General features: G+C 41.5%; 1 protein-coding gene across 2 annotated transcripts in view; it reads right to left on the bottom strand.

The window, feature by feature from the left end:
- Positions 1-13,902, bottom strand: part of dennd2b (DENN domain containing 2B) — a 49,786-nt gene that overhangs the window by 20,808 nt on the left and 15,076 nt on the right. For both annotated transcript variants that reach the window (XM_080034184.1, XM_080034183.1), the window contains exons 2-4: positions 13,413-13,511; positions 6,635-7,915; positions 4,717-4,862 (exon numbers count right to left, since the gene is read on the bottom strand). In XM_080034184.1, the coding sequence (XP_079890310.1) occupies positions 4,717-4,862; positions 6,635-7,915; positions 13,413-13,486 (1,501 nt within the window). In that variant the 5' untranslated portion in view covers positions 13,487-13,511. The remainder of the gene's footprint in view (positions 1-4,716; positions 4,863-6,634; positions 7,916-13,412; positions 13,512-13,902) is intronic.

Genomic DNA, 13,902 nt, shown 5'->3' with positions numbered 1-13,902 from the left:
CAAAACAGTTACTGTTGGCACTGGGCCCCACAGGACCCAGTGGGCCCAGCTGAAACTTCTGGACACAGCACTTGTGGTGAGTCACTGTCCAGGCATGCCAACTGTCTGCAGTGAGAGCTGAAGAGGAAGTTCCTTTAGTCTGGCAATAACAATGTTAAAATAGCATCTTTAATGAACCAATATATGATAGGAATAACATTAGCAATTTCTAAAATATACAGAATGTGTATTTTATGTTCTACCCCATGACATACGCTTAAATATATTTTTGGAATTGCAAATAAGGGATATCAATTAGGACTGGGGTCTCAGTTGAGCATAGACTTTGCTCCATGGATGTACCTCAGTCAAAAACTGATAGCAGGAAAGGAAAGAAAAACAACAATATAGAGCAGCGCACAGCTCTCACTGATGTCACCTGGCAGAAGGCCAACTTCAATAAAGAGAAAGCTTGTGTAACACCACAGTCCATGTCTATTCAGACATGTGCTCTGAGAATAGCTTTTTGGCAGGGTCTGAAAAAGGTTGTGAGAAAGGGAATAAACCACAGTGAGGAAAAAAAGCAGAGCCAGATGGCGTCGAGATGCATGAGGGAAACTTTCAAAAGAAAGAAAAGCAGTGTTATCTGTCAGTAGAAAGACAAATAAGAAAAATCCACTCGGTAGCTGTGTTCCTTCTTCCTGGGTATATTAGTGGAAACCCGATGAACTCAAGCATCTCACACAATGAGTCTGTGTATTAAAAAGATGAACCTCTGTTTATTCAGCTTTGTCCAGTTATCTATTTCTTAAGGTTAATTATTGAACCTATTTTAGGTAAAGACATGCAGACAACTGACAGGGATCTTTACAGCTTTATGTTGTGTCACACAGTAAATTAGTGTACTGGAGTGGATTTTCTGTTCATCATTAAAGCCAAGGAGCCCAATAAGAGGGCCCCACGTTGTGCTGCAACTCCATTAAACTTAAGCAATAGTGTAATGAGAGCCTGCTGGGAAAATGATATGTATAGCTGCTGATGTACTGGAGGGTACTAATCTACTCCTCTGATTACAAGCATCCAGATCTCTCTCAAACACGCCCCAGACACACAGTATTATGAAGGGAGTGGGCACACCTCGGCTGCACACTGTGATTGTACATTTCAGTGTACACAATGGACTTTCTGGGCAGGGTGAGGCACAGAACAAACTTATACCAACAATGTCGGTATATCAGCTTACCCCGTAAAGTGGACAGGCTAAAGTACAGTGGCACAGCTCCATCGTCGAAAAAAAAATCGGTTACAGTTCTGCAGAAACATTTGGCAGCACCGCAAGCCATTCAGATAGTCGGCTTGTGACCACACTGGAGAGGGCACAGTATTTTGGGCATGTTTTGAGCCAAAGAATAACAAAATCACAAGATCCAACTGTGCATGATACTGTCTGAGTGCAACTGTATTAGAATGTGAATCACTCACTACCAGACAGTCTCCCAGGTTTATTCACAAGGGTAAATAGCAGACATCACTTGAGCAGAACTACGTCAGTGAAGGAAACGCAAAGCTTATGCAGACATCTGAATCATAGTGTCACTAGAGCACACGGAGTGACTCATCTGCCTGTAAACATATCACTCATTGACACTGCATTTATCAAGTGCACTCGTCCAGAGCACTTAAGTCAGGCCACTAATTTCACAATCTATCATGCAATAGCAGAAACACTGCAGATTAGATTATTGCACTCATTGGGTTAACATTTGGCATGACGAACAGGTGCCAAGAAATCCAAATGGTGCGAGTGAATGTCCTACCAGGACTGCTGAGGACGCCAAGGCGTTCTTGCAGAGTGCTTGAAACGTGTGGGGACTTCTGGTTCCCTGCATGAGATCCTTGTTATAATAGGGTACTCAGCGGGGCCAAAACAAGGCTCATTTACTGCTGTGGCTGCTTCTCACATGGATCATGTGACCTGTAAACCACTGCGGAGTAGTCGTGGAAACCCCTGTTCTCCTCCATTAGGAAGCTTTGTTTGAAATAGCTGGAAAAGGCTGGCGCGATTTCAAAACGTACTCAGAGACAATGTCTTTGTCAGACAGGCACAAACAGGGATCGGGGAAAGTGCGTCTCCTAACGGCTAAAAGTCTACCCTCTCAGTGCTGGATGAACAATGGAGGCTTTGTTGGGATTCACATGAAAATCAGTCATGCTCTGACGCTCTCTCTGAAACTGCTGCATGTCCTACGCTTGAAAAAAATGCCATTGAGCATGACACCGGTCACTGATTTGAGAACAACATGGCTACCTAAAGATGTACTGTGAAGTAATGGTATGCTTGCATAAGCCCTTATTTGGTCATCACCGATCATTTAACACAACAACAAAAAAAATATTTCAGAGTGTAAAAACGTTTTACTGCATCTGAAATCCAAGCTTCATCATGAGACTATACTCACACACACACTGACACACATTTCAACCACATTAACTATGCACTGGGGGGAACTGGCAAATTGCACTGGGCAGAAGGCCTGGGGTCATTTGCTAGTGGAAAGGAATTTGGCTCTTCAACCCTTCCAGGATTTCATACACACATTATCTCAGAGAACATTTGAGCTGACTCTGTATACAATGAGACACAGCTAAAAGATAATACTGATCAACGATCACAATTAAGTAGCCAAACAATTAACATATTTCTTTACTGTACGTTTAGTACTAGTGCTGTTACAACTGTAACTTTTACTGATTACAATATCTTTGCGTACAAAAGTGTTTTTCAGTGCTCATCCTCTGTTACTACATGTCGGTAGAGTGATCGATAGCAGTGTGAAATGTATATAAAACCACATGTTATCCATTAATCTCATGCTCAGACTGAGTGTTCATTGATTGTTCCCACGCTGAAACTTTGACTTTACCCCAGCCCTCTACATGAGGCAGATGTAAGAGGTGGAGCTAAACTCACAATCGTATTACATTAGGCCATGCTGTTTGGGGCTATCACTTTTCTCTAGCAGCAGCAGTGGCCGTACAAAACATCTGACTACTGGTATCTTAGGCCACTGTTGCATTCACAATAACCATACAATGTATGTAATTAGTCTTAATGGAAGGGTTAGGGTTAGGGTTAGGTAAGTTTTCTGTTTTTGAAGATCTTCTGGTAGAGGAGAATATCACCTTTAATTTTGTCTTTGTGTCTTTTGTGTCTTATAGTTATCTTTTCATTATATGTCCAGAAAGATGTAAGTACATGGTCATAAACACAAAACTAAGAGTACTGCAGAGTTTCACCTAAGATTGACTTTAATGTTTTGGCTGGACCAGTGAGATTACTGTCACTCTGTTGCCAATAACATCTCAAATGATTACAGAATTCAAATTTAACTACATCTAACAATTATTTTCATCATCTAATCAGCTGATTTTTTTCTCGATCAATCAATTTTCAGTTTGGTCTTTAAACTATTAGAACATTGTGAAACGTCTCCATCTACAAAGTTCCGTGAGCCCAAGTTGACACACTTAAATGTCTTATGTTTTCCAACTAGAAGTCCTATCATAAGGATGTTCAAAATCATATAAGGGTGTATTCACACTGAGAAAGTCCGCTAGTTCACTTGCTTTGGTCCAGACCAAATAGAGTTTAGATTTTTTTCGTTTGGAGTGGTCCACTTTCATATTGCCCCTTTTGCAAGTGAACCAGCATTAAGAAGTAAAACCACACGTGATCTGAGGTCATTCATTCATTGGACAGACAAGCAGGAAAAACGAAGTAAAAACTGCGAAATATATAACTGATACGATATGGGGTTAAAAATAATAAATAAATAAATAGGCCTACATCTAGCCTATAAATAAAATAAAAAAACATAAAATTATTGTTGTTTCATATGGTTATAATATGTAGGCCTGTGTCAATGTGTGGCTTGTAGCCTACGATGTGAAACATAATATTTACTGTATTTTTGCTGCTGGACGCGCGGCTCGCGAGGAATAGGCTCAAGCTGACACACAGCTGATTTAGCCGTGTGTCAGCTGGGTGTGAGTTCGGCGCAAGCTCCAAACTGACACAGGGATAGTATTGACGGTCCCGTAACATGGGATGCAAAATAAAAACACGCACTTCATACAAAGCGCAGCGTGAACCTGTTGTCACTGTGCGGGAGACGCTCCCCTCTCCTTCATCTGGTCGCTGAACACATCAGCATGTTTACGCGTCCTGTCTATCAAATGTAATATATTCGCTCGGGGCTCCCGGTCAAACCACAACTAATCTTCCTAACAATGGCGACAACAACACTTTCCTATAATGTGAAGCTGACAGCGATTTATTAAAAAAGAAAAGGTACAGTGCTTCCTGCAATTGGGTCGGATCGAGTCCGGCCAAATTCACACCACAAACGAACTGCAGCAGAGTGCGTTTTGAAGCGCATCGAGACTACCACTTCAGCTGGGTCTCGGAGCGTTTGTTTGGTCCGCCCCCGAGTGCGATTGCTGTATTCACACCTGTCTGAAAGATGCGCACCGAAGGCGGAAGTGCATCTGAGTTTGTTTCAACTGAACTAAGCACGGCATGTGTGAATACACCCTAAGACTAAGAAAACCAACAGACATTCACATTCAGGCAGCTGAAAAAACTTGATGACTCATCATTTCAACTGTATCCAAGAGTGACTCAGGTCACACAGAAACCAGGGAGGGATCAAAGCCAGTGCACCAGTGAGTGCTTACCTACTATGTCCTCATAGGCATTCTCCTCTAAAGTGCTTTTGGAAATGGGTCGACTCCGTGTGTCTATGGTTAGAGTGCCATTCTCTTTAGGTGAGGACGGATGTGAAGATGGCTGGCTTGCAGCATCCTCCGTCTCACAAGACCCTCTGTAAAAGAAACAAATCAGAGTCAAAACAGAGCGAGACAGTTAGAAAGATTTTGCATGAACAAAATTACAAGGGGGGAAAGGTGAGTAAGAGCCAGTGTCTACCTCAAAGAAGGTAGACAGATAACAGTAAACAGACGAAGTCCAGATGGTTTTAAAAATAGTCCAGACGGATGATTTTTCTTCTTCTCCACTTGCCATCCAGAACATAAAAAATGCTTAACAGTTAGTTATAAACAGAGGTCCAAAGCTTTGCCTTATCCCTTATAAACTTACATCAGGAGCAACTGACTATAAAATACAGAATAAACAGAAACACCATGATCAACGTGCAATCTAATCGCTAGGATAGTCTCAAGTAAACATGCATTTAGAGGCACTACAGAGGAACTTTGCTCCATTAGTGCAGCGATCTACGGCAGGTTCATGTCGCGCCATCGACAGCTTGTGGACTTTAAGCTCTGGTCTGAAATTGCCGGAGCCACAGGAATGTTAAACACAGAGTCCAAGGGATGAACGTTTAAGGATTTTATCCCCATTTTACAGAGGGACAATCTGGAGAGGCCCCACCCTCACACATAAAAACCAAGGAAGTCTGATCCTGAGTTAAGAATAAAAAAAGAGCCAACTAAAGTATCCAGGATTCAGCTAATGTTTATGCAACAACATATTTGGAGAACATGGAGTATCTTCAGTTACAGGCAAAGTGTGTCGTACTTGAAGTGTGTTTAAATTGCCAAAGCTTTTATGGACCAAGATGAATATCTGGAGAGACAAATGGTCCGTGCAATAAATCAGTTATTATTTATTTTCTATGGTCTACTTTTATGCTTTATATTTACCTCATGATAAACCTGTGATGATATTATTCAATTAGATTTAAGTAAGAATGCTATAGTGAGAACAAGAACAAATATCTGTAGTAAAACACAATATTGTTCTTAAATGCTCTTTTGGTAAACATACCAACTGATTCAAGGTTGACAGGTCCACTTTGAATCTTAAAAGAAAAAAACGTATGAGAACCAGAGCAGATTGCTCCAAAACCACAACCAGACACAATGATCAGTAACGTATTAAACTGCCACACCAACAGAGCAAACATTTAACCTGAGATCACATTTCTCACAAGACAATTGGATCTGCTAGAAACGTTTCAAAATCAAAATAAAGAACTTTCCATAGGCCTCTTAACAATTTTATAACACCCAAAAGGGATTCACTCGTTCACCTTTCTCTCCTGACACAGAGTCCGATACCTCAGCTCAGGACATCTGCCCATACCACTTGCCAGTCTCCCTCATACAAAATCTGTTTAACTCATTGGGATCCTGCTTCTGTCAGGAAACATGAGGCCAGAGATTTCTGTGGCACTAAAAAACGGAAGCAGCCTAGCCTGCAATGACTGAATGGATGTAATTGATAAAGGAAGACAGAATTTTACAATGACATTCACATGAAATTGTATTTAATAGAGGTCACTGGCCAATGCCTGATGATCCAGCCAATAAGGTCAATATCCGCCCGAACACCCAAGCTCTACAAGAAGAAAAAGGTTGTACATTTCATTGTGAAGTAGCTTCTCCTGCACACACTGTTTTTACTGTTCCCCACTGAGGGGGAGTCAAGAGAAATGACACAAGTGTTTCATTGTCTGAGAATGCAGGAAGTAAATTGATACAGCTCACAATGCCTAAGCTGACTTCAAATAGTATTGTGCATTTTCATCCCAGTTGAAGGCAGCAGAGACTTAGGGATACTTAATTGTCTCACCTGTCCCGGAGCTTGACTTGGGTGCCCCCCTCATCTTTCACTGTCCGTGTCCCGCTGGGTGCAGGGGTCGAGGGCAGAGGCGGGGGGGACTCAGAGGATCGGTTCGGAGGTAGTCCATTGGCTGACGTCGACACAACCTTCTGGTCCCGTTTGGCGTCATACTCAAAAGTGCGTTTTGGTTTTGGTAAGGGGTTGACTGGTGTGCCAACAGAGGTCTGCTGGCTGGGGGGTTCAGGGCTCTCAGACCTGACTGAGCTCACACTAAACCTTTGTCTGAGTTTAGAGAGCTTATCAGAAACCAACGCAGCATCCGGTTCGGTGGTGATCGAGCAAATACTGCTGCGCTTACTGGCGCATGTACTGTCCAAGCCGTCACCAATCACAAAAGACTTTTGTCTTGTCTTGTCTGGGGCATAGCAGTTACTCAGGTAACGTTGAGGGGATGGTCCGGGGTTCTCCTTCAGGGCTTGCTCTATCTTTTGTATCCTGTTGAGGACCGCAGACGTCTCCTTCCGAGTAGACAGGGAGCGCACAAACGTTCCCGCTGACTCCGACTTGCCTATCCTTTTCTTGAAGCGACCCAGACCTTCCGAAAGTCCTTCCTCCTCCTCTGTCTCTGTGTAGGAGCATTCGGAGAAAGCTGTACTCATCCTGCGAACCCCTTTAAAGTCAAACGTTTTCTCGCTGCAGGGAGAAGAGAGGAGGCTGGGGCAGCCCTCACTGCCCCCCACACGCTCTCCTCCTCTTTTGTCTAGACACAAGCTCATTCTAGGCAGAGCCACCCTTCTGCACTCCCATTCTGAGATCTTTGTGCGGATTGTGGCGGGGGGAACACCTGCTACTGAGCGGGTGAGCGAGAGGGTGCGCTGGTGGCTTTGGTTAGAGGAAGGTCCAAGTGAGAGTGTGCTCCAACTCAGGGGCCGACCATTAAGTCCATCTCCCGGAGAGAGATCCCCTTGTTTGTCCTTCTGCACCTGGAAGCCCTGACCTTCCTGAACAGACTTGGTTTGAGTTTGAGGCTTATAGATGGAGAGCCTGTTGTCCAGGCAGCTGATGCTCTTGGACTTGGTGAGGCGGCCTTGGGAGTGGATGTCTCTTGTGGGAGACGCTGCACTGCACCGGGTGGCGGTCTTGCTTTTCCAGCCAGCACGTGCCAGGAACCTGCCGTCTGTCCTGACGTATCGGCTATGTTTGCCAGAGTCCTCACCGTCGATGAGGACCGGCTGCTGGCTCTGCCCCGGACTGGCAGAAAGACAAGGACACGGTGATGTGGACTGGCACCTGAAAGAAAGTCAGAGAAAGGTGTGTAAGCAAAAAATTGTTCACATTAAAGTTTTTTTTCAAATAAGAAAAAAAACATGTTATCCTAACATATAATAATAAATCAAAAGGGGCAAATCATGGGAGCTGGCAACAAAAAAACTGTGCAGCATGAAAAGTAAGTCGATGTGGAACAGATGGAATAAAACTGTAAAAAATTCAGCTGAAAATTCTAAATTCATTCCCAAGATCAAAGACAGAATAAGCAAGAACAGGGAAATATTCTGTCTTTGGCAGCATGATCCTCAGATGAAGGCCAAAGGAAATAGAGACTACATTAAAGTGCTTCTGTGGATTTTTCCCACATCATCAAATGAACTAGAGGAGAATCACTGTGGACCTCACACAGAAAGCCAGCAAGATGTACCGCAGCGTTCTTACCTGTAAAAGTCTCACTGCTCCACCCTGGTCCTCACAGCCTTTTCTGATCCCTGCAGCTAAGTCATACTAGTCGCTACAGTTGTCCAAAGCTCGCTGCTGAATATACCACCATTCACCACACACACACACACACACACACACGCACACACACACACTTTCTCACGTTGTTCACCACCTTTATGATTTCCAAATAAAGACAAAACTTTCCCTTTGAATCCCTGACACCCTACTAGTCATAGTCTTTCGGGAACCTTGTTCTGACTCGGAAGTTTGCTAAGTCTTGCGAAAGTCAATCGTTGGGAGATCTGATGTCACAGCCATGGCTAGAATAACAAGCGTTATGGGAGGAGGAAGCTGAGGGCTGCGGACTGTGCTCCAACAATGCAGGTTGGGACAGATCTTGCCTCACACCTTTCTGCCCTTCCCTGGTTTCATTCCTCCTCCTGCTCCAGGGTGGGGAGACTTTTACAACACCTAGGAACCTGCAAGCTGTGAAGGATGACGGATGCATCTTATCTTATTGCGCTGGAAGATATATGAGAATTTGAGAGTTGGCTCATGTCTGAAGAGTTGTTCAACTGGTTTGCAGTATCTTGAAGTCCAGTAAATAGATCTTTAAACACATAATACTTTGGATACTTTGAATATTCAGACTGATATGAAGTGATCACTGAACATGACCTCTTTCTCAGCTAGCATACCAAGGATTAACTGAATTTGATATTATAGTCCTCATGAAGCAGGGTCCCACCGTTGTTTTATTGATTGATATTAACTCAGTATGAGATCATTAATTTCACGTGTGTTTGATTAATACGGACAGCTTTGCTTTTGCAATGTAAAAAATAAATGAATCTGATTCATGATTACAAAATATGCCTTGGCAGTGGAGAAACAATTTTTCCAGACAAGATCATCATTTCTAATTCTTACATATAGTATGTTCCAACCGTAAATAATATGGATGTAGCATCCGGGCTGACCTCAGTTATTCACACGGCATCCAATAATCCTGGTTTGTGCGAGTCGCCATTTTGTGAGGGGGAGGGAGATAGCTGACGTATACCTCCAAGGCAAAGTGAGGGACAACGGGCGGAGAGCTGTCACTCAAGAGATCGTGCCAATACATTTTAACCTCCAAAAGAATAAAAACTAGCGCGGGCCAAAAAAATTCAGCCCCCTCAGTGTTGTCATGGAGATATGACCTAAACATACAGACTAAAATGGTTTCGTGGCCCAGGCTGTAAATAGGTTTAATAATGCTATGAAAACGGCATGTTTAACATTAGAGTCAATGAGAGATGGCTGTCTTCTGCTCCCAGCCCCCAGTGGCACTTCCTGGTTACTACAGTTGTGGTCACTTCCTTATTGGATGCTGGTAAAAATCGCTGAGGTTGGGGCTTGGTTCCAACAAACATCATCATCTGAGCTCAACTGATACAATCTGCCACAGCAAACAATTTTTGTTATCTTGAGTTTGTATAACCATCCTGCAAGAAGACCTCTTCAGAAATAAAATACATTTTGGATACATTTTTACTGTTTAAGTCCGCTTTAAAAAGCATTATACTAATATCTAATAAACGGTATACAACACACTATTATGTCCAGTAGTGGTAAGCAGATAAAAGGAAATATTGAAGCTTTTGTATCACTAACTTAAATAATACATTTTCCAATAAAGACATATTTTATAAATACTGTGTTTTACTTTGTTGTCATCATCATGGTTTACAATGTTTACACACCAGCACCCACTTCTGGGTGCCAGCAAGAGGAGTAACAGCTGTTGAAAAATGCTTAATACTAATAAATATCTGATTACAACTATACAACTATGTCATAGTTGTAAGTGTGTTATAATTATAAACAATTTATTCAATATTATCTCTTCAGGTAAACTATTACACCTGCCCATTTCTAGAGTTACTTTACCTACAGCTATAAGTTAAACAATACTTTATGTTAGTCATTTAAGTTTTTTTTAACAAACCAAACCAAAACATTGTATATGAAAACATTATGATCTGATTATTCCTTTAGAATCCTTCAGATTATGAATGTTAATATACCCTTACTTTAACTTGAAAAGAGTTTGAGACAAACTAAGATCGAAGATGATATGTGCATCAGCTTTTGATATTTTCAACAATAAATCAAACTGGCCAAATAATGTAATGGAGAAAATACATTTCGAGCCCAATCTGATATTCATCAGTATTCCGACAAATGACAGGTTGCAGTGGTTCAGCAGGGAGCTATTAGAACTTGTCTGGCAAATTAAAATCCTTCTGGTAACACTCCTGACTAAACCTCTGCCAAGGAGCACAAATAGTGCAGGAAGCCAAAGCGGGAGCAGTGTCTCTGAGGCTAAATATCAAAGGGAATGTTTTAGTAGCGACCAGACCAAAACACTCAGTAATGTAATTACAATGCCAGTGACAGTACAGTTTATCGAGTTATTCACAACAGTTTCAATTATTGCCCCTTGACTTGATGGCCTTTGGGTTTCTTATTTATTTAATTTTTTGTGTCTTTGTTCATATGCTTTCTTTCTTCGATTGCTTTAATTCACACACTGCATTTCATTTGATCTGTTTACATAGCAGCAGATTTCAACCACAGCTAATCCACACATTTTGGAATATTATTATGATTATTATTATTATTATTATGATCTCTCGATTGGACACAAAAAGAAAATATGTGCAGAAATGTTTGTCTATTTAAGGGTTTGGGGGCTTTTGGGTGGGAGGGGAGTAGGAGGTGGTCTGCTGGTTTGGACCATGCTTGTAAAAATAAGCCCAATTCAGTCTGCCTCAGCTGGACTGGCCACACGTACAGCGCTGTACAAAGAGTTTATTGCCAGTCACAACCTGGTCTCTGGCTTTCACTCAGGCTTCTAGTGGCTACGCTCACCGCAAGCCACTTCCCGTTACTGACCAGGACGAAGGGAGCGGACCGCTCTCGCAAGCAGCACTTCTACTGTAAGAGTTCAACATAAGTAAACTCAAATCGTACATCAGCAATTCTATTGAGTCATGTGTGTGAGTGATGCATTATATTCAAAAGTTTGGGATGTTTTATTTCCTTATATATCAGTAGATAAGAGAATTTGCATATCAGTGGTGGGCTCTCTCTCTTCAAGGTTCAAGTATCTTTATTATCCCCGAGGGGCAAATTGCTTTGCAGCCAGCAGCAGTAAAAAACAACAAACAATACTCACAAAAACATAAAGCACAGACGACAAGTCAGCAATAAATAGATCGAACAGACATACAGATAGTTAAGACGTGTTTAGGAGACCTCTCTCACTCTCTCTCTCTCTCTCACACACACAGCCTTGTCAGCATTTTGTAGGTGCATGTGTTCTTAACATTCTTTCAAAAGTTCAACATCAGAGCATTGGCAGGCAAGATCCTGCATTTGGTAAATTTTCAATTATTAAGTCACATGTCACAGAACACCCTTCATTTTCCTTTGGATTCTTTTTTTCCACCATGTTGTTTCTGCATGCTGCCGTGTGTGCCTCTTGAGGCTACACAGTTCAGTGTAGGTGTAATTGGTCCTAGAAACTGATCGGTGATTGTTCTCAAAGGCGCGAGTGGCCTTGATTTAAAAAAAAAATAAAAAAATAAAGTTATTTTTTTGTTTGGTTTTTTGGCTAGCAAGAGCGATGTGTGCTTGTGTATGGTCATAACCGCGCGAAAGGCCGCAATTTGCAGTAAATAAACGTCCACATGTGTCTCCAAGTGTCTCTGTATGCTATTTAAAAATAAATCAAGCAAGTAGACTAATAATAACATTAATGAATTATAGGTTATCGCATCACAGTAGGCATATTGGCCTATAATAATAAAAAAAACACCACCTTTACTATGTTTACAGTTTAAACATGTTTTGAATGAAATGCAAACCTCAGTGAATCATTTGCTCTTGTTTCTCTGTCCTGAGATTCACACAGACTGAGTAGTCTTGTTTAAATGTTACAAATTGAGCTAATAAACTTAACCTCAAATTTATTTTAAGTTGCTGCAGAAGTTATCTCAGCTAATTTTATAATCTAACATCTAATTTGATAATAAGGTGATTGTATGCAGAATGTTCGTGCCAGAAACTCATACAGTGGTTTTGTACAGATAAATTAATAAATATTAGCAGGTTCTCAACAGTATTTCAATTTAGGGGGGGCGCGAAAAAATGTCTGTCCCCTAGGGGACAGAATATAATTGAGAACCACTGCGTTAGAGGAATGCAGCCGGCAAGTTTACATCCACCAAGTTTACCTTGGGGATACTGCACCTTTACCAGCAACTGAAAGCCTGTTATTGACATAATAATAGCAACACTATTACTGCCATTTGTATGGTTTGCTTCCAGTTCACCTAATTCACACTACAGGCACTTACAGAAACCGGCTGCCACAGGTTACCTTGTGTTTTTGTTTGTTATATTACAAAATAACATCTTCATCAGCAAAGAAAACGAGGAAATAATAAAAAAGCAACACTGCCAATCAAACAGTCCAGTTGCTTGCTATTTGTTAGAATACACCAGTATAGCACCATTATTGTCACAGTGTGGTGTGAGACACAGATTACATTTCACAGCTGTTAAGCACAATGATCATGTGTTACTACTGTATGTGAGATGAGACGAAGTCTTTGCTCACCAGTCCGCTTGTTCCTAAGAAGATGTTTTTGAGCTTGGTCAAATGCACAGGATGATGAACTTTTAAGAGAGTAGTCTAGATATCACATATCATTCCCAGTTTGTTTTTCTCTCCCAGCAGGATATTGTCAGCTCTCGACATGCTAACACAAGCTTCAGAGTTGGATGGGGCCCTCGTCCAGGATACAGGATTGTACTTGAAAAGTCTTTGGAGTTCTTATCATGACTGACAATCATTTGTCGTTAAGTGGTAAAACAAAAAAAAAATGAATGAATGAACTGATAAATTATTTCTCTTCCAAAGCAAGAGGAAGATATCTCCAGTCAGATGGAAACTCTGAAACCATATGTGTTGCTACTGTAAGTGCACATTAATCGGACCGCCTTCGTCGCAGATGTCACTGACCTGTCGGGGACTTCCCGGGGAGCTTTACCCCCTCCTGCAAGAGATGCAGCCTTTGAACTCTTGTTGGCCGTCATGTTTGTCTGCAATCCGCCCACTCACCTGAATGACAAACACAAGGCTATGAAACATTTGGAAAATCACATCATGGCACAATTTCACACATTTAAATAATAAGAGAGAAAAAAAATGAACTCCTACTCGAAAAATATACCTCTATTAGTGAAATATGAGATGTGATTGGACTTTAATCCAGTGATACATTAGAAACCAGGTGGCCAACATTCCTGTGAGACCAGTTAGTAACTCATTTTACTTGACTTGGCTTTGCAGCTCTGCTCACATTTACTTTGGCATCAAAAGGGTAAAAACAGGTTCCAACAATAATCATCACATTTCTTGAGAAATGATGGGCCTAATAAAGGATCACTATAACACTTTAAGTTTTACTTTTCTCAATACTAAATAAACATGGGGGTAGAGGAGAAGGATA

This window comes from Ammodytes marinus (assembly GCF_949987685.1).
Source record: "Ammodytes marinus genome assembly, chromosome: 1".
Lineage (NCBI taxonomy): Eukaryota > Metazoa > Chordata > Actinopteri > Uranoscopiformes > Ammodytidae > Ammodytes > Ammodytes marinus.
Note: the sequence above shows the minus strand (reverse complement) of the source record. Positions and strands in the feature narration are given on the sequence as shown.